The following is a 21111-nucleotide window of genomic DNA, read 5'->3' on the forward strand; positions in this document are numbered from 1 at the left end:
TCACAGGAACAGTAAAACTACAGCTGAGAGACATTTTCTCCTCTACCCAGTCTCTGGCCAGTATCTCATATGAACGTGGGGTATGCCCTTTGGTTCAGTTTTCACCTGCCATAACCGGCAAGCACATTTAGTATTATTTTGTGAAATTCTGCAAAACAAGTAGCAATTTCAACCCCACCTGTCTACAACCCTTGGCGTGGGGTCCAGTAGCTTTGCCAGGTGGAGGTTGTGTTGATTCTGGAACCGTTTGAACCATTGCTCTAGTCCAAGCAGATCCAAAGCCACCACGTGTTAGCCCCCCATCTGACCAGCACCCTTTAGCCACTAGTGCCACCCTAGTCTACTGTGGGCATCCCTGGCCCCATTGGTGCTTTACCACCAAACACATTTAAGCTTGACCGGTAGAAACCAAAGTAAAGGTTGAGCACTAACGTTGGGGCATAGGCCCTTATAACAAATGGCCACTTAATTCAGATGGAGATGGTCCCCTTTAAATGAAGATAAACAATAATGTATTTGGAACTGAGCCAAACAAATAACACTACTTAAGTAAAGGATATCACAAGCATTGACAATGCCAATCGGTCTCACTTGTATAAAGGTAAGTGAGACTGATTGGCACTGCCAGTGCTTGTTTATAGCAGTCTGTCAAGAATGATGTGATATTTTTATAATGAACGACTTCAACATGCATTCTGACTCCCACCCACCTCCCAACCACCTCCCAATACCCACATGCAATAAACCATCAACACTCCAACACGACCCCCACCAACCTGCACTCACGGCCCCGCCCAGAACCCACACGGTTAACACACCCACAAAAAGCAACCCAATAAGGTAATACTCTTCCCCCCCAGGTATAACACTCCCGCCCAGAACACCCACTCCGACCTTAGAGACTGGGCAGCGACTCACCCTGCTTGAAACCCAGATAGCAGCTATAAGCCTGGGTCTTAGTGTAATCCTATCCAACCTACAGGTGCTCCATAAACCTCAGCGGATTCCCGCCACCCCCACCTATACTCAACAAAGTCCCTCAAAGGCCCCCCACCAGAGATGGATCTCTACCCCCTTCTCCAAGTAGACACAGAGATACAAAAGAACCAGAGATGCAATGTCTGAGAGTGAAACGGCAGACCTCGCCTCCCCGCACTACAACCACATTTCTGTCACCCTCCAATCCAAAATGCAGGTGATCACTGGACTAGGTAGAGAGCAGGCCCTTCCGAAATCCTCCAGACCCTCACCCACCCACCCACCCACACTATCCTACCCACGTCCCGCAGTGTGAAGAAACCCAAAACAGAGACGACCCCCCACCAACTGAATGCTCATAAACTGCAGATCAGCCACCAAGCACGCCACAGAGCTAGGGGAATAAATCCTCGCTCACGACATAGACATAGCATTCATCACTGAAACCTGGCTAAATGATTCCTCCCTACCTCTTCTTGATACTCTTGTCCCCCCAGGCTTTACAATCACCAACAAAGATAGAAAAGACCAAGGAGGAGGAGGCATAGCAATCATAAACAATAACACGATTTCCGTGTCGGAAACAGACTCCTTCAACTACAACACCTTTGAACGGGTAAAGGCTTCGTTCCCACCACCCTCTCTCTCTAGTTACCTGAGAGGAAGTACTCACTGCTCGGGGACGTGACTACCACAAACCAAAGGCTTTAGTGCCAGAAAAACGTTACACCAGTGGAGGAACACAAGTAATGCGCCCATGACCACCCCCTTTTGTACCGCTTTTGGCCGCCCTAAGTGTGGCAGGCTATGCTCAGACATGAGTCCCTTGCTCACTTTGTCACTGGATTCAAGCAAGCCGGGCTGAAGACGGCTGGAATGCCAGAAACCGGACTTCAAAAGCTTGTTTCCGGTCCAGGGAAGACATGGCTTGGCAGTTCGGGCTGGACTGTTCCCATGAGGCACAGGGTCAGACTGATTTGCATATAGCCATGTCTGAACTGGGGTGGCAGAGTGGGCTAAAGAACGGTGATGGATTAAACCCAGATCTTTTGACTGGGTGTGAGTGTTTGATTGATTCAGATGCTCCGTCCATCACCACCCCCTTTTGTACCGCTTTTGGCCGCCATAAGTGTGGCAGGGTATGCTCAGACGTGAGTCCCTTGCTCACTTTGCCACTGGATTCAAGCAAGCCGGGCTGAAAACGGCTGGAATGCCAGAAACCGGTCTTCGGAAGCTTGTTTCCGGTCCAGGGAAGACATGGCTTGGCAGTTCAGGCTGGACTGTTCCCATGAGGCACAGGGTCAGACTGATTTGCAAATAGCCATGTCTGAACTGGGTTGGCAGAGTGGGCTTAAGAATGGTGATGGATAAAACCCAGATCTTTTGACTGGGTGTGAGTGTTTGATTGATTCAGATGCTCCGTCCATCACCACCCCCTTTTGTACCACTTTTGGCCGCCATAAGTGTGGCAGGGTATGCTCAGACGTGAGTCCCTTGCTCACTTTGCCACTGGATTCAAGCAAGCCGGGCTGAAGACGGCTGGAATGCCAGAAACCGATCTTCGTAAGCTTGTTTCCGGTCCAGGGAAAACATGGCTTGGCAGTTCGGGCTGGACTGTTCCCATGAGGCACAGGGTCAGACTGATTTGCATATAGCCATGTCTGAACTGGGGTGGCAGAGTGGGCTAAAGAACGGTGATGGATTAAACCTAGATCTTTTGACTGGGTGTGAGTGTTTGATTGATTCAGATGCTCCGTCCATCACCACCCCCTTTAGTACCGCTTTTGGCCGCCATAAGTGTGGCAGGGTATGCCCAGACGTGAGTCCCTTGCTCACTTTGCCACTGGATTCAAGCAAGCTGGGCTGAAGACGGCTGGAATGCCAGAAACCGGTCTTCGGAAGCTTGTTTCCGGTCCAGGGAAGACATGGCTTGGCAGTTCGGGCTAGACTGTTCCCATGAGGCACAGGGTCAGACTGATTTGCATATAGCCATGTCTGAACTGGGGTGGCAGAGTGGGCTAAAGAACGGTGATGGATTAAACCCGGATCTTTTGACTGGGTGTGAGTGTTTGATTGATTCAGATGCTCCGTCCATCACCACCCCCTTTTGTACCGGTTTTGGCCGCAATAAGTGTGGCAGGGTATGCTCAGACGTGAGTCCCTTGCTCACTTTGCCACTGGATTCAAGCAAGCCGGGCTGAAGACGGCTGGAATGCCAGAAACCGGTCTTCGGAAGCTTGTTTCCGGTCCAGGGAAGACATGGCTTGGCAGTTCGGGCTGGACTGTTCCCATGACGCACAGGGTCAGACTGATTTGCATATAGCCATGTCTGAACTGGGGTGGCAGAGTGGGCTAAAGAACGGTGATGGATTAAACCCGGATCTTTTGACTGGGTGTGAGTGTTTGATTGATTCAGATGCTCCGTCCATCACCACCCCCTTTTGTACCGCTTTTGGCCGCCATAAGTGTGGCAGGGTATGCTCAGACGTGAGTCCCTTGCTCACTTTGCCACTGGATTCAAGCAAGCCGGGCTGAAGACGGCTGGAATGTCAGAAACCGGTCTTTGGAAGCTTGTTTCCGGTCCAGGGAAGACATGGCTTGGCAGTTCGGGCTGGACTGTTCCCATGAGGCACAGGGTCAGAGTGATTTGCATATAGCCATGTCTGAACTGGGGTGGCAGAGTGGGCTAAAGAACGGTGATGGATTAAACCCAGATCTTTTGACTGGGTGTGAGTGTTTGATTGATTCAGATGCTCCATCCATCACCACCCCCTTTTGTACATTCTCTTGGCAAGCCACAAACAAACATGAAAAAGAAGGGACGCGTGGTGCATCTGACCAATCTCTCTCTCTCTCTCTCCCTCTCCCTCTCCCTCTCCTAGACACATTCCAAATTAACAAAGCCATTTTGACATTGCAACTGGTGACCCAGCCTGACGCACCGAGGTGATCTCTGCTGGTAATGTCACATGGGCTGACCACTGTCAATCAATCAATCAGGGTTAATAAAGCGCGCTACTCGCCCGTGAGGGTCTCCAGGTGCTTGGGGGGGGGGGGGGTGGACCGGAGCGGCTCTGGATCAGTCGTAGAGCCAGGTCTTGAGGTCCTTCCTGAACGAGTGCAGGGTCATGGTATGGTGTCTGGTATGGCGACTATTGCATCACTAATACTAGTAGTAGTTCGGGGTGATTTGTATTGAGCGTGAGTCACTGTTATTACAGAAATGGTTGGCCACCCCTGCTCTGAATCTTCTCTTCAGCCTGTTGTTGATGTGCACCTATCTCCCTCCCCCTTCCTCGTATACATTCAATATATTCACCCCCCTCTCTCTCTCTCTCCTGCAGGTACAGTTCAGCCTCTGGTTCCTCCGTTATGTTTTCACTGGGGTGCTGTTCGTGCTCGGCCTGCGAGCCCCGGGGCTGCCTCGGAAGCCCTACATGCTGCTGGTGAACGAGGATGAGCGAGATGTGGAGAACCGGCAGGTGAGTGAGGTGCTGCATGGCTGGCGTTCATTGATGTCTGAGGTAGGATCATTTCAGGGGGTGTGGGTTGTTCATAAAGCGCTACACACCACGCGTCTGCTGATTCTAAGTGCTGAAAAGTACAACGATGATAGAATGGAAGACTGGATCGGCCTTGTCGAGATTCTCAGATGTGACCTGCAAATCACCGCAAATGTCAGCAGCGAGTGTTTAACCCACTGACCCAGTCATCTGTCAGTGTTGCTGTATGTGCTTGTTTGTGTGTGTGAAGACATGCACAGGTATGCAAGTGTTTGCTATCTGTCACAAAGCAGTCTCTTTACCATTAAAAGCTCATTAAAATGCTTTCCATACCTGGGGCCTATTACACGTTATCAATGTTTGTGCCCTGCAGGGGGCTATCACAGAAGGCGCACTGACAGGGAACCACCTTTTAAATGGCACACTGACAGTACGCCTCCTTAGGACGTCTTTGACTCTGCGCCCTCGTCTGTAATATGGCGCTGGCGCAGTCAAGGGAATTTCCTCTTTTGCGTAGGGCACGCTTCTATGCAAATAAGGGAACACACTCTGTGATAGCTCTGGCGCTTTAAGTGCACCAGCTCTATCGGTAGTATTGAAGGGAACGCATAAGTATCTGCATCTCCTTCTATAATACCAAAGTGCCTCGAGGGCGCAAAGCGGGACAAACGCCCATTGCGCCCCCAGGGCACTTTCTGTAATATGGCCCCTGCAAGGCATGCCTCACTTGGTTTCCTTTTGTCCCTTCACCATTTCTCTTTCTCACTTCTTTCTCCAAACCTATTCTTATCAGTTTATCTCCATCACTCATTGTATTTTTCTCTAGCTCTTAGTCTCTCTGGCATGGTTTCTCAGCTTATAGCATCTCTCTCAAACCCTTTAGTTTCAGTTCTTGGTCCTTCCCTTGCCTGCCATCTCTATTTATATGCCTACTTTCTTCTCCAGCCCAGGTCTCACCTGCTGTTGTCTTTCCCCTTCTATCAATGTCCCTTAATAAATAATAGCGCTGAGAATACCCACTGGCCCTCATTCTGTTGACATTGTCTTACTCCTTGGAAATTACAAGTGTTGTTCAGTAGCTACCTTGCCTTCCATGATTTGTCTGCTCCTGTTTCCTTTCCCCTTTATCACTTTGAAGAACCCTCTTAATATATTGTTACGCTCTCTTTTCCTATCCTTCTGAATCTCACCTTACTGCGCCAAGAAGCTAGACTTGTCTGGTATAGGTTGTGCAGTTTCAGAGGTAGTGAAGTGTCTTTGCGTTCAGGTGTCTGAGTCTCGGATAGTGTTTTTGTAGGCACATCTTGTCACATTTTGCTGTGAGTGGACGTGAATCCTGGGATGAACCTGCCTTTTCAATGGATTCCCTTCAGCCTGAATGTATGTATGAGTGTATATGGCATTTCGGTAGTAGCGCATACTTAACCAAAAGGCAGCGGAGCACTGAACAGGTTCAACGATGAGCATAAGGTCAACGAGTGATAGAAGACATAGCTGAGTTGTGGACTGTTAATGCATTGTGATGTAGTGTTCTCCAGTATTGGGGTATCTTTCATAGATTCACATGCCTGAATCGTTCCCCGTCGTCAGAGTGGGAGTCCCATGGTAAATAAAAAAGCAATAATTATGCACATAATATCCATAACATAGGTAGCATAGAACCAGGAAGTAAAGTAGCCATAAACTACAAGGAAAAAAACTTCCACAATTATGACTTGTCCAAGTCATTATATACAGTCCAAACTGCAGCCAATCAGGCGACAGCACCCTCCTGAATGTTCTCCTCAGAGGCTCAGGCTCTCAGATTTTCTACCGCACATCGTGTGAAGGGAGTCTCCCTGAGCTCTGCTCAGTACTCTTCTAATTCTTCAGGAATTTCTTCACTTCATGATGTCTTCTTCAAAGAAATCTCTCTTTAGACCTTGTGAATCTTGTGGGAAGCTCTGGCTGTTTTCTCAGGATCCCCACAAGAAGTGCATTTATTGCCTATATCCTGATCACCAGGTGAGAGAAAGCAAAATATACAGCACCTTCCCTCAGAGACAGAGAAGTGCGTCTACTTCTGTGGCTACAAAAAAATTAAGGATCAAGACAACCCCTTATCTGAGGTGGGAAGTGTTGCCTCTGGCTCAACTATGTCCTCTAGGAAGAGGATTGCTGAGGAGGATCTGTCTTCTCCTGGGGCTAAGGTGTTGAGAAAACAACCACCCTCTAAGGGTACTGAATTGCCTTCCATCTCAAAAAAGGCTCCTCCACCTTCTAAGAGTAAGCCTCTGCCTACTACTCCCCCGAGAAAAACTGCAAAGTCTCTGGCTTCACAACGACTTTCTGAGAAGGATTTACCTCAGAGAAAAGTCCCATCGTCGACCACATCGACGACGACTCCGTCGTCGAAAATCACCATTGACGCAACTTTGACGTCGACTGTCACCTTCTCGTCGCCGAGACCACAAATGATCATGTCGTCTGCTTCATCTCCGTTGCAGCTAGTTTCCGTCTCCGTGAAGCCCATATTGTCGACGAAGGAAATTATATCTACCGTTGACGTCTCGTCGACGACGAAGGTTAGAAAGATCTCATAGACGATTACCTCATCGACGGCCGCCTCGTCGACGAAGACTACCTCGTCGTCGAAGACTGCCTCGTCGACGGTCACTTCATCGATACCAGCTCAATCGACGACGACTCCGTCAACGGTCCCCTCATCGACGCGACAATTATCATCTTGCACAGAGTTGCAGGTTTGGTCAGCGTCTACAGTCAAGGCATGCTCTGCACCATCTACGACGTCTGGGCAGTTGCCACCATTAACAGCATCTTCGTTGCTACACAGACATGGTTCTTCATTGGAGGCCCTCTCTCCACTGCATATTTCCCCTACCAAGGTACCTCTAGAGTTTCCTGAGCAATTACTGGATTATGGGGAGGATGATGAGGAGTCTGAAGAGGATGATGGATTGCGCACTGCCTGGAGCCCTTCAGAATTGCTCATTACATTTCAGGAGGATGACCAGGATGAACATCCTTTCCCGGAGACTGTAGCTCCAGCTCCTGACACGATACCTACAGCACAGATGCCTTTAGCTCTGCTAAACAATCTTCAGTACATGTTAGACGATTATGATCGCCGTTTTCCTCCATCTGAATCGAGGGAGTCCATTCCACCTACACCTGTGCCTCAAGCTTCCGTTTCTACATTGAGGTCTCCCAGACCACCTTCTCCAGTGCCTTCTCATCATTTCCATGATGGTAACACCTCTGATGATGATAGAGAGGAAGGAGAAGTGGACGATAGATCTCTTCTTACGGAGTGGGACGAATACCGGATACAAACTCCGTCTCCTTCAACTCCAGCTCCCATTGATTCTCCTCCAGTTGATATCGGAAGCTTTCATCTCCTTATGGAAAGGGCAACACAAAGTTACCTTCTGCCTATGGAAACAGAAAAGGATGAGTGCTTCCTATACAATTTTAAAGATCAGCCAAAGAAGCAGATACGGACTATCCCTATCATTGATTTAATTTGGAAGGAAGGATTGAAGGTCATCACAGCTCCTGCTTCTATTCTTGCGGTCCTGCCTCGGCTCGACAAAAAATAACTCACCTGCATGCCTCATAGGTCAACCAAAAGTCAAGTCAAGTCAAGTCAAGTCAGAGAATTTGTATAGCGCACTACATACCCAGAGGGTCCCAAGGCGCTAAGAAAGGGGAGGAGGATTACTTGTCAAATATCCACGTTTTAAGTTGCTTTCTGAATGCTAGGTGGTTCTGGGTAAGGCGAAGGTAAGCGGGGAGTGAGTTCCATGTTTTAGCAGCCAGGTATGAGAAGGATCTGCCTCCCATGGTGGTCTTGTTGATGCGAGGTACAGTGGCGAGGGCTTGGCTGGAAGAACGTAGTTGGCGGGAGGGGGTGTAGAAGGACAGTCGTGAGTTGAGGCATTCAGGTCCGATGTCGTAGAGTGATTTGTGTGCGTGGGTTAGCAGTCGGAAAGTGATCCTCTTATTGACGGGTAGCCAGTGGAGGTCTTTAAGGTGACCAGAGATGTGTTCGTTGCGTGGGATGTCTAATATGATCCTGGCTGAGGCGTTTTGGATTCGTTGGAGTTTCTTCTGGAGTTTAGCGGTAGTGCCTGCGTAGAGGGTGTTTCCGTAGTCCAGTCGGCTCGTGACCAGAGCATGGGTGACTGTTTTCCTTGTTTCGGTGGGGATCCAGCGAAATGTTTTTCTAAGCATGCGAAGAATGTTGAAGCAGGAAGAGGATACGGCGCTGACTTGTCTATTCATTGAGAGTGAAGAATCCAGGATGACGCCTAAGTTCCGTGCGTGGTCTGTCGGGATGGGTGCTTTTCCGAGGGCTTCCGGCCACCAGGAGTCGTCCCATGCAGAGGGGGATGTACCTAAGATGAGGACTTCTGTTTTGTCTGAGTTCAGTTTCAGACGGCTGTGTTTCATCCATTCGGCAACTTCTTTCATTCCTTCGTGTAGGTTAGTTTTGGCGGTGCTGGGGTCATTGGTGAGAGAAAGGATTAGTTGAGTGTCATCCGCGTAAGAGATGATGTTGAGGTTGTGTTGGCGGGCGATGGCCGCGAGGGGGCTCATGTATACGTTGAAGAGGGTGGGGCTGAGTGAGGATCCTTGTGGTACGCCACAGATGACTTCAGTGGCCTCGGACTTGAATGGTGGGAGGCGGACTTTCTGAGTTCTTCCGGTGAGGAACGAGGTGATCCATTCAAGTGCTTTTCCTTGGATTCCGATGTTATTGAGGCGTTGTAAAAGGGTGCTGTGGCAGACTGTGTCAAATGCTGCAGAGAGGTCGAGGAGGATGAGGGCGACTGTGTCTCCATTGTCCAGTAGAGTTCGAATGTCGTCTGTTGCTGCGATGAGGGCGGTCTCAGTGCTGTGTTTTGCTCGGAAGCCAGATTGTGAGGAGTCGAGGGATTTGTTGGCTTCAAGGAAGGCGGCGAGCTGGTTGTTGACAGCTTTCTCGATGACTTTGGCCGGGAATGGAAGGAGCGAGATGGGGTGGTAATTTTTGAGTTCGGTGGGGTCCGCTGTGGGTTTTTTCAGAAGGGCGGTGAGTTCAGCGTGTTTCCAGTCTTCCGGGAAGGTGGCGGAGTTGAGGGAGCTGTTGATGACGTCTCGGAGGTGCGGTGCTATGACGGAGTCTGCTTTGTTGAAGATGTGGTGAGGACATGGGTCTGTGGGGGATCCTGAGTGGATGGAATTCATCAGGCGGATTGTGTCCTCAGTGGAGATTGGGTTCCAGTCGTTAAGGGTGTTCACGGGGGGAGAATGTTCAGCAAATGGTAGGGTGGGTTGGTTTCCGGGTTGGTTGTCGAAGCTGTTGTGGATGTCTGCAATCTTGTTGTGGAAGAATGAGGCTAGGGAGTCGCAGAGGGCTTGAGAGGAGGTGATGTCGTTGGAGTTGGCTGAGGGATTGGAAAATTCCTTGACGATGTTGAAAAGTTCCTTGCTGTTGTGGGCGTTGTTGTCAAGTCGATCCTTGAATGCTGTTTTCTTGGCCTTTCGGATTAGTTGGTGGTGAGTGCGGGTGGCGTTTTTGAAGGCGTCCTTGGTGCTAGTGGTTGGGTCTTTTTTCCAGGCCTTTTCGAGGGAGCGGCAGAGTTTCTTGGACTTCTTAAGATCATCGTTGAACCATGAGGCCTTTTTGCTGGCAGGTTTGTTTTGACGTTTCTTCAGTGGTGCTAAGGTGTCGGCGGTGTTGGATAACCATAGGGTGAGGTTGGCGGCGGCTTCGTTTGCGTTAGAGGAGTGGGCTGGGGTGTTTAGAAGGAGCGATGCGGAGATCTGGTCCGTGGTGATTTTGTTCCAGTTTCTTTTCAGAGTTGGTTGGGGGTGGTTGGTGGGTTTTGGTTTGTTGTAGGTGAAGTGAACGCAGCTGTGGTCAGTCCAGAGGAGATCCGTAGTGTGGCTGAAGGAGACATGATTGCTGGAGGTGAAGATGGGGTCGAGTGTGTGACCTGCGATGTGGGTGGGGGACGTGACCAGTTGTTTAAGTCCGAGGTTGGCGAGATTGTCCAAGAGGGTGGTGGTGTTGCGGTCGTTGATCTTTTCAAGGTGAAAGTTGAGGTCTCCCAGAAGGATGTAGTCTTTGGAGGGGAGCGCGTGAGGAGTGATGTAGTCCGTGATGTCTTCACTGAATTTTGCGCGGGGTCCTGGTGGTCTGTAGAGGAGGGTGCCTCTGAGTGTGGTCTTGGGGTCGATGTGGATCTGGAAGTGAAGGTGTTCAGAGTTGGCGAGGTTGACGTCTGAGCTGGTTGAGATGCGGATTGACTTCTTATGGACGATAGCGATTCCTCCTCCTGTATGGTCGGTGCGGTCCTTGCGTGTGATCTTATAATCTTCAGGGATGGCAATGGTGATGTCTGGGGCGGAGGAAGCGTTCATCCATGTTTCTGTTAGGAAGGCGACGTCCGGAGAGATGGTGTCTAGTAGATTCCATAGGTCAATGGCGTGTCTGTGGACCGATCGAGTGTTGAGAAGGATGCACTGTAGGTGGTTGGGGTCAGGAGTCTGTGTTGTGGTCGTAGCGGAGATGTTGTCGGTGCCGATGAATTTGCAGGAGTAGCAGGAGAAAGGTCCATGGGTGTGTCCGGGAGCGGCTTGGACGCAGTTTGGGGCGCGACCGGAGTTGAGGGCTAGGAGGGTGGCGGCATCGTAGGTAATGCAGGGGGGCTGGGCAGCGCGAGGGGCAGGGGGTCTGGCGCTGGGCGCGGTCCAGGCGCGGACGGGCGTAGACGGGCTTACCTTTGGCGCACCTTCGGCGCGGACTGGGCGCGATCGCTGCGCTTGACCGCTGCGCGGAATGGCATCTGTCATATATGGGTAGTGGGAGGGGGAGGGGCGAGGGAGGATCCTATGGGAGGCGGTTGCGTGGTGGAGGGGGCGGTCTCAGGGCAACAACAACAACAGAGCAAATGGCGGCGGAAATAACACACAAGCAGATCGACTTACAGGAAACTTGGAGCGTAATGTAATAAAACACTATTTCAACAGTGAGCAAAGCAGCTTTCATGCACAGCGTTACAAGAACATGAGACTTAGCATAAACAATTGCGCACAACCCGGCAGGCACGTTCTAGCGCTAAGCGTGGGCAGCAGCGCTATGTGGACTGAGTTATAAAGTGAGGAGAGCAGCGTTAGCAAGGCTAATCAGCACAATGAAAACGATACCAGGCAGAGTCAGCGAGGGCAGGAGGGAGCGACCGTGCTCAACCAGGTCGAGGCGGTCACGGCGCTATGGTGGACAGGGGTGAGCCTAAATACAGAGTGGAAGGGAGGATCCTATGGGAGGCGGTTGCGTGGTGGAGGGGGCGGTCTCAGGGCAACAACAACAACAGAGCAAATGGCGGCGGCAATAACACACAAGCAGATCGACTTACAGGAAACTTGGAGCGTAATGTAATAAAACACTATTTCAACAGTGAGCAAAGCAGCTTTCATGCACAGCGTTACAAGAACATGAGACTTAGCATAAACAATTGCGCACAACCCGGCAGGCACGTTCTAGCGCTAAGCGTGGACAGCAGCGCTATGTGGACTGAGTTATAAAGTGAGGAGAGCAGCGTTAGCAAGGCTAATCAGCACAATGAAAACGATACCAGGCAGAGTCAGCGAGGGCAGGAGGGAGCGACCGTGCTCAACCAGGTCGAGGCTGACTCTGTTATTGTCCAAGCGGCACAAAGACGTGCTAAAAACCCCTCCTCTCCGATCAAAGCTCCCCCGGACCGGTATGGCAGACGATTAGACACTATTGGAAAGAAGGTTTCCACCATGGCAGTGACGACCGTCCATGCTGCTAATTCACTGGCCATATTAGGTCAGTACAACAGACAGATGTGGTTGGACATCTCTCCCTACATCAACATGTTGCTAGAACCATCAATGTCTGAAGCTTTAAAGATCCTACAAGAAGGGGAGCATATCTCTCCTGAGATCATAGATTCGGCCGTGGATGTCGCATCCACAGGATTTAGGCAACTAGTGGGTGCTGCAGTACTGTGAAGACAAGGCTGGCTGAAGTTGACATCTTTTCGCCAGGAGGTTCAGGCAAAGATTAACAGATTGACATGCCGTTTAATGGGGAATCACTATTTGGCCAACATGTGGAAGAGGCCCTTCAGACCATTAAAAAAGTTACAGAGACAGCAAGATCTCTCGGTACTCTTCAATTTCGGAAGCCGCCCTTTAGGGGCGCAAAAAGACGTGGATCCTTTTCTAATCGAGGAGGCTACAACCAACAAAGGTCATACCAGTCCTTTCAAAGCAATCAATGATACCAACCTCAACGACAACAGTCGTATGGACAACGAAATACCTCCTATTCGCAGAATAAAAGGAAGCCCTCCTACCGTGGACGGGATTCATCTAAAAACAGTGACAACTGCCACCTCTTCTGCCGCCTGCCTCTTTAAAAGTTGGAGGAAGAATCTCCCAATTTTACTCAAACTGGTCCGCTATAACATCAGACAAGTGGGTCCTGGGCATCGTGTCCACAGGCCATGTTCTAGAGTTCATAAAGATTCCACCAAACTCTCCTCCCAAAGGCCCACCTCCAGCTTATCTCAAGGAGCTTTTTTCCCAAATAAATTTGATGATACGAAAGGGAGCAATCGAAATAGTCCCACAGTTGCAAAGAGGAACAGGATTTTATTCGAGATTTTTCCTAATAATGAAAAAATCGGGAGAATTGCGACCCATTCTCTATCTTCGTTCCCTCAACAAATACCTAAAGAAGTTATCCTTCCGGATGTTAACGCTCAAGAAATCCTTCAACTCCTCTCTGCGGGGATCACATGGCCACCCTCGACCTCCAGGACGCATATTTCCATGTGCCAATTCTACCCAGACACAGAAAATTCTTGCGGTTCAGAGTGGTTGGCAGGGACTTCCAGTTCAAAGTCCTTCCTTTCGGACTACGTTCAGCACCCCATGTCTTTATCAAGGTTCTAGCACCAGTGGCCGCACACCTTCGTCTGGAAGGGATCCAAATATTTCCATACCTAGACGACTGCCTTCTCAAGGCAAATTCTTTTTCAGCCGCAAGCGCCCACATTCAGAGATGTTTGTCCCTTTTCCAATCTCTGGGTCTCTCCATCAATCTCGACAAGTCTCATCTTCTTCCATCACAAAGAAAGACGTTCTTGGGAGCCACGTTAGACACACAACTGACTCAAGCATTTGTCTCAAACGAAAGACAACAAAAGATTTGCAAACTGGCCCACCTATTGCGATCAAAAAGGTGCGTTTCAGTACGGCAGTTCAAGTCTTTTTTAGGGATGATTTCTTCCTGCATCCCTTTGGTACCCAACTGCCGTCTCAGAATGAGACCCCTGCAAGAAGAGCTCAACCACCAATGATTGCAGGTTTCAGGGTCATTCGACGATCTCATTCGCATCACTCGTCGGACGTGAGAAGCCTTACTCTGGTTGACTCGCAAAAAGAGCGTGGAAAAAGGGTGCGTATTCCTAGTAGAAGCACCAAATTTTACCATCACCACAGATGCATCCCTTGAGAGATGGGGGGCACACCTTCAAGGGCTGACAGTCAGCGGCAAGTGGAACATCCAGCAAAGGACGTGGCATATCAACCTTCTAGAATTGCGAGCCATCTTCTTGGCCCTGAAATCCTTTCACACCATCATTCTGGGAGCTTCAATACTAATTCGGACAGACAACACAACAAGTATGCACTACTTGAACAAACAAGGAGGAACAAGGTCTGCCCTACTCTCTCAACAAGCCCAAGAAATCTGGGACCGGGCGATACGACACAGGATCAGCCTATCAGCGATCCATGTTCCGGGAGTTTCCAATGTCCTAGCGGATTCCCTCAGCAGATCAACAGAATCTAATCAAGAGTGGGACCTGCATCAACCAACGTTGGATTGAATCTTTTAGGAGTGGGGTTGTCCCGATCTAGACCTGTTTGCGACTAATCAGAATTGCAAATGGCCATTCTTTGCAAGTTGGCTTCCCCACAAAGGGTACCGCGGGAATGCGTTTTCGATGAATTGGTCGCAGATATATGCTTACGCCTTTCCTCCGATACCGTTGGTTCCCAGAGTTCTCCGGAAAATGAAGAGAGAACCTTGTCGCCTAATTGTCATTGCTCCCAGATGGCCTCGCCAGTTCTGGTTTACCGAACTCCTCCTTCTCTCAGAATGCGATCCCATTCAGTTTCGACCAATACCGAACCTCCTGTCCATCCAGAACGGACAGATCTGCCACCTAGACCCTGCATCTCTGAGATTAGCAACCTGGTGTCTGAACACATTGAATTCGCTCATTTAAACATTCCTGCAGATCGTAAGGAAGTTTTAGCTAACACTCGAGTGCCAGCCACTATTAAAACGTACAGGCTTAAATGGAAAAGATTTTGCATGTCAATCTGCCAATATTCATCCGATTCATGCAAAACCGGAGCAGATTCTACCATTCTTTTTACACTTGGCAAGATCAGGCCTTTCCCATTCTACTTTGAAGGTATTTTTAGCGGCTATTTCAAGGTTTCAACAAGACGGTTCCAATTCTCTTTATTCAGCTAGGATCATTCAACAGTTCTTCAAGGGATTGTTTCTGATGAGAGCCTGAGCCTCTGAGGAGAACATTCTGGAGGGTGCTGGCGCCTGATTGGCTGCAGTTTCGACTGTATATAATGACTTGGACAAGTCGTAATTGTGGAAGTTTTTTTCCTTGTAGTTTATGGCTACTTTACTTCCTGGTTCTATGTTACCTATGCAATGGTTATTATGTGCATAATTATTGCTTTTTTATGTACCATGGGACTCCCACTCTGACGACGGAGAATGTATCAGGCATGTGAATCTATGAAATATACCAACACCGGAAAACCACAGATTACAGGTAAGTAACTATTGTTCTTCTCTAAAAAGGTGTGTCTTCAACACTTTCCTAGATTAGAGCAGAGTTGGGGCGGTCCTGATGGATACAGGTATGGCGTTCTAGAACCTGGGTGCATAGTTGGAAAAGGCCTGCTGCCTTGTTTTATTTTTTCTTAGTGTGTGATCTGATGGTGTCCTGGCTGCGGTGTACCGAGATCCACCAGAGAAGGTGGGCTTTTTTGCAAGATAAGAGGGAATGCTGGTCATGATGGATCAGTAAAGGGTGCAGTTGGTTTTGAAGATTGGCCATGCTTTGAAAAAAAAGCCAATAGAGTTCCACAGAGGGGTTGCGGGTAATTCGTCCCAGGACTAGTCTGACCAGCTGGTAACACCTGGTCATAATTTGCCTAACACAGGTTCCTAGCCTGATTAAAAGAGTGGTAATCAGGGTGCCGGTATGCAGTTGCTGAGTGTATTTGTTTGAGTTAATTTCATAGGAAGTTCAGGTGGAAGGAGTTAGAGTTTGACCAGTTTTCTTTGGGAAGTGTGCATCTCTGCCTTTCGCTTGCAGAGATCCCCCTCCAGCAACTAGGGACTTTGTTGTCGTCTTTTGTTCAGTTTCGAAGGGTTTGATGTACAGTGATTTTTGTTGCTTCCCTGGTAGTATGTAATTTCCAATTTTTCTATGTGAAGTAACCACTGTCCATTGATTTTTCCACAGCCCCTTATAGGCCAAGAGCCTGGGAACCGCTCCACTTGGAAAGACTTCCGCAAGAAGTTGCGTCTCATGCTGCCATACCTTTGGCCACGAGGCAGTACCTGGCTGCAGTTCGTGGTGCTGCTCTGCATGGGGTTGATGGGTACAGAGAGGGCCATCAATGTATTTGTGCCAATATACTATAAGAACATTGGTGAGTGCACCGCAATTTCTTTGTGAGAGATACTATGAGAACATCGGTGAGTGCACCACAATGGGTTTGTGTCGATATACTATAAGAACATCGGTGAGTGCACGGCAAAGTCCTTGTGCTGATATACTAGAAGTACATCGGTGAGTGCACCACAATGTCTTTGTGTCGATATACTATAAGTACATCGGTGAGTGCACTGCAATGTCTTTGTGTCAATATATTATAAGTACATCAGTGAGTGCACCGCAAAGTCCTTGTGCCGATATACTATGATAACATCGGTGAGTGCCCCACAATGTCTTTCATCCGATGTACTATGATAACATCGGTGAGTGCACCGCAATGTCTTTCATCCGATGTACTATGATAACATCGGTGAGTGCACCGCAATGTCTTTGTTCCAATATACTATAAGAACATTGGTGAGTGCACCACAGTGACTTTGTGCCGATATACTATAAGAACATCTGTTAGTGCACCTCAATGTCTTTGTTCCGATATACCATAAGAACATTGGTGCGCATTGTCTGTGTTCCGATATACTATAAGAACATTGATGCGCGCACCGCAATTTCTTTGTGCAATATACTATAGGAATATTGGTGAGTGCACCACAATTTCTTTGTGCGAGATACAATAAGAACATTGCTGACTATGCAGGAACGTCTTTCTGCCGATATACTTTCAATATAAATATATGTTTATTCGGTTACATTTAAAACCATAAAAGCATACATAACATCATAAATATGATAAATAAAAGCAATATTTTCTGCGAGGAAAATGCTTAAAAGATTTACATCAGAATTAATCTTCTTGTGAACTCCTGAAGGTAATTATGGTTCTTAAAAAGCATACAATATTTTAAAGAGTGAACTCATCTGGGATCATCTGTAAAAGAAAAAGAGCAGGTAAACTTGTGAGAAGCCTCTATCTTTATGTAAGGGGACAGTAAAGATTGTCCTGGGCATGGTGTAAAAGTAACAAAACATGATAAAATGCATGGTGTCCGGCGGAGACCTATTGTCGCAGCCACAGGGACCCAGGACATTTAAAATCATGACAACCCCTAGGGTGAGCTAGAAACAGATACAGAAGATTAAATCTACATCTTACAAGCAAGAATCTGCTCCTATTGTTTTTCACCAGATCTAAGTAGGGCTCCAAATCCTGCGTGGTGATTAGCGTTACATACTTTCGAACAGAGGGTTTCAGCGATTCGGCCTCCTCTCTTAACAGTGTATTCCTTTTAAGTAACAGCTTCTTCACCCATTTATAATCCACTCAATGAATAACATCAAGATTAGAAAATAGCCCCCCCCCCCCCCCCCCTTCCCAACTTAAGGAGTAAGTCCCTTATGCATTTAAACCAGGGAATTTTTAAAGCATGATCAAGTGACAAACAGTCCCTTAGTATTAAGCGGTTCAGGCTATGGTCCTCTTTGGTCCATATCCTGATCCAACAGTGGGCGAAGGGCGATCTGATCGCTAAGATACTTGACTCCCAGCTCCTCATGCACACACAACTCAACGTGCTTTGGAGGACACACAATAGACGCCTAAGAACTTTATTTTCTTCGATCTGGAGTACATTTGCGGCCGCATAACTCCAGATATGGCTCCCATGCTTTGCCTTTGAAATGCATTTGCCCTGATAAATCATGACTAAGGCTTTAAGCGATCTACTTCCCAATCTTGTTGCAAAGCTATACGGCCCAGATAGTCCTACTAAGTTCCTCTTTCTTTGCAGTAAGTAGAGGTTTCCAGCTTATATTGGAGTCGAATAACACACCCAGAGAAGAGAAAGCCCTAAACCTTTCCAAGACTTTTACTCATACTAAGGGGCAGATGTATCAAGCATTTTTGCGTTCACAATCTTAGCGACGCAAAAATTGCTTTTCCGATGCATCAAACCTAATTTTGCAATTTGGTAACCTGTTAGGTTAGGACAGCAACAAGTGGTGTAAATATAGCTGGCGGGGCGAAACACCCTTGATTCCCACAATAGCTTGCTCATTTTTCCCACAACACACCTCGTGTGGGTGAAGTAGCCCTTGATTAATTTTTGTAGCTATGAAGTGAATGAATCCATGCAAGCTTGCATTTTGTTACTGATGAAGTCCTCAATAGGCTTGGTAGATGGTAATTGATTCTTGTTTCCTTCACAACCAATAATATTAAAATACCTTAGAACTTCAGCAGAATTAATTTTTAAGAAGTCAAAAAGACCTAGATTATAAATACATTTGACAAATACCTTATTAGATTGGGTTGCTAAAGTTTTAACAGATACGTCCAGGTCTTTATGCATGGGAAACATCCTTTACGACGCAACTTTTACCACGCACTACCTTTACAACGCAGGTTTTTCAACGCAAGTCATTACAACGACTTGCGCTGGGGGGCGCTCTAGGATAGGTAATAGTTTAATTTACCATCCAACACCTTCCCTACTATCCACGGGGACTGGAGTTGGAATAGTAAATTAAACTATTCACTATCCAGCACCCCCCAACGCAAGTCGTTGTAACGACTTGCGTCGAAAAACCTGCGTTGTAAAGGCATGCGTGGCACAAGCATGCATTGTAACAACGTACATCCTTTATGCATATTCCCTATTTTCCAGTATAAAAACTCAAGGAGGGTGTTTGTTCTGCTCTCCCACCAGTAAAACCAGAATAGTCATCTGGCATCGAAGTGATAGGAAAGCTATTTTAAGGTTGTGTGTCTGTGAACCTGCAAGTAGCCGACAACAAACCGAGAACAGCTGTCTCGGGGAAGAGAAGATAATAAGCCCCGTTTTAATTGTGAAAGCTGTCTCTGCTACACGTCATCACAGAGTCACAGGACCTCAGTGCCAACTGGTGAATGGCGGTCGATCCCACAACCATTGCTTAAAATTTGACCCTTTTCCTCTCACCCACTGGATCACACCTTGTGCTGCTAACCATGTCTTCAATTCTCTCCTTTCAGTGAATGAAATGTCCGGGGGGGCAGCCTGGCCCGTCCTTGCTCGCACCGTGTGCGTTTATGCTGGGCTGAAGTTTCTACAGGGAGGAGGAGCAGGTAAGACCACATCTGATGTTAGTGTGTGGGTGGTGGTGCATGATGGGGCTAACGCCTGGGTGCTGTCAAGAGTGGGGTGTGTTCAGTTTTTATGAATTCTCCTCTCTGCAGTTCTATTCCAGGTCCTTCTAGATGTTCAATAATCACTTCCCCTTGTTTAGTTTCAGATTTCCTCCAAACCCCTCTGAGAAATCTCGTGAGGTCAGTAGATGAACTCCCCCCTCACTCCATCTGATGTATCATCAGGGCCTTCACAATCAGTGATGTTGCCAAAGCTCTTGTCAGTTTTTTCGCTAGAGCCCTCCTCCTCTCCATACACCGTCCCTTGGTATTGCATTACCTAATTAGGTAATCGCAAATTGGGTAATGCAAAACCATCCACACCTATGGACCTTTAGGCCCCTAGGAACGAATGGATTGGTATTTCCTAATAGCGATTATCTGATTGAGAATTCTTAGGAATCGCTATTCGGTTGACGTTATTTTATTACATACTATTTTGCATTCCTTCAATAGCGATTACCTAAAATTCGCTATTTATGGAATGCAAAATGGATTTTTGATACATGTAGCCCCTAGTTTTTGCCTCACTAAAATACAAGTGAGCCCCTAGAGCAGATGAGAGAGCTGGGTTCTATGAATGAGTATCTGAACCTCAAGTCAATGTTTAGACTCTGCTTTCCAGAGCGTGCCGTTGTGTTTTACTGCGCTTTACCCAGATACCTCAGGGCAGGTGGTAAATGAATGTTTAAGTGTGGCACCTGGTCAGTTTACGAATGTTTTTCTTGTTGAAGAGATGCACAAAGGGGAATTTCTGGACCTTCATATCAGAATACTTCACTTAGTATGAAAAATGAGTTGTACACCAACACAGTAAAAAAAAAAAATTGACCTATGGCCAGATGTAAGACCATTCCATTTTGCTGGTCTCAAATTGTGACGTTTTATGACTCGCAATTTGCGAGTCCCAAAATAGAATGTACAACAGTGTCGCAGACACTGTTTGCGATTCCTAACGGGGGTCGCAAATGACCTGCCTCATCAATATTCATGAGGCAGGTCACAATTTGTGAACCATTGGAAATGGACTGCAATCGCAGGGATGGTGGCCTGCTGGGGTCAGCCGATCACCATGTCTGTGACTGCTTTTTCAATAAAAGGGTTTTTTTTGGTTTTTTTTTAAATCTTTATTGAAATTTAAGGCATAAGTTGTATTCACAAGGTTACATTTGAACTTTCATCTCTTAATCATATATCCAAGTAGCTTATAATCATAGTATCTACTGCTCAGACTTACATACAGCTAGCGGGTTTCAAACAATAAGTATTAACGTAACCGTGTATGCATGAATCACTTCTTGTAGCACATTTTAAAGGCCTGCCGTGTTGTACAGTATATTATATTAACCATCAGAACATTAATTCTTAAAACTAAAAAGAGTCATCATAATTAGGTAGTCATTTCACGTTCACACCGACTTTTCAGCCACTCCACCTGCTCCATGTTATGCAGCTCGGTAAATCCGTATTTGAACAACATCCTGTCTGGTTCAGTAATGTTAGCAAACCATCACCCAGCTATCTACTCATCCTCCCCTTCAGAGTCTAAGTCTTCTTCTTCCGGTAAGGGTTCACAAATTTTTCCTCTATAAATATTCCATGCTGTCCATACCTTGTTCCATTTGCGGGGGCATGCTCTGAGCATATACACCGCCCTTTCTGTAACCATCAGCATGTCCATGTTTTTACTCCACCTATTAGCTGTAGGCAGTTCCAGTGCCCCCCATTT

The 21111-nt window shown here is 47.6% G+C and overlaps 1 protein-coding gene across 6 annotated transcripts in view; it reads left to right on the top strand.

The window, feature by feature from the left end:
* Nucleotides 1-21111, top strand: part of ABCB6 (ATP binding cassette subfamily B member 6 (LAN blood group)) — a 268844-nt gene that overhangs the window by 154428 nt on the left and 93305 nt on the right. For all 6 annotated transcript variants that reach the window (XM_086954420.1, XM_086954421.1, XM_086954415.1 and 3 more), the window contains 3 exons: nt 4323-4460; nt 16067-16256; nt 19230-19322. In XM_086954420.1, the coding sequence (XP_086810546.1) occupies nt 4323-4460; nt 16067-16256; nt 19230-19322 (421 nt within the window). The remainder of the gene's footprint in view (nt 1-4322; nt 4461-16066; nt 16257-19229; nt 19323-21111) is intronic.

The sequence above is a fragment of the Lissotriton vulgaris genome, chromosome 2_1, assembly GCF_964263255.1.
Source record: "Lissotriton vulgaris chromosome 2_1, aLisVul1.2, whole genome shotgun sequence".
In the NCBI taxonomy this organism is placed as follows: domain Eukaryota; kingdom Metazoa; phylum Chordata; class Amphibia; order Caudata; family Salamandridae; genus Lissotriton; species Lissotriton vulgaris.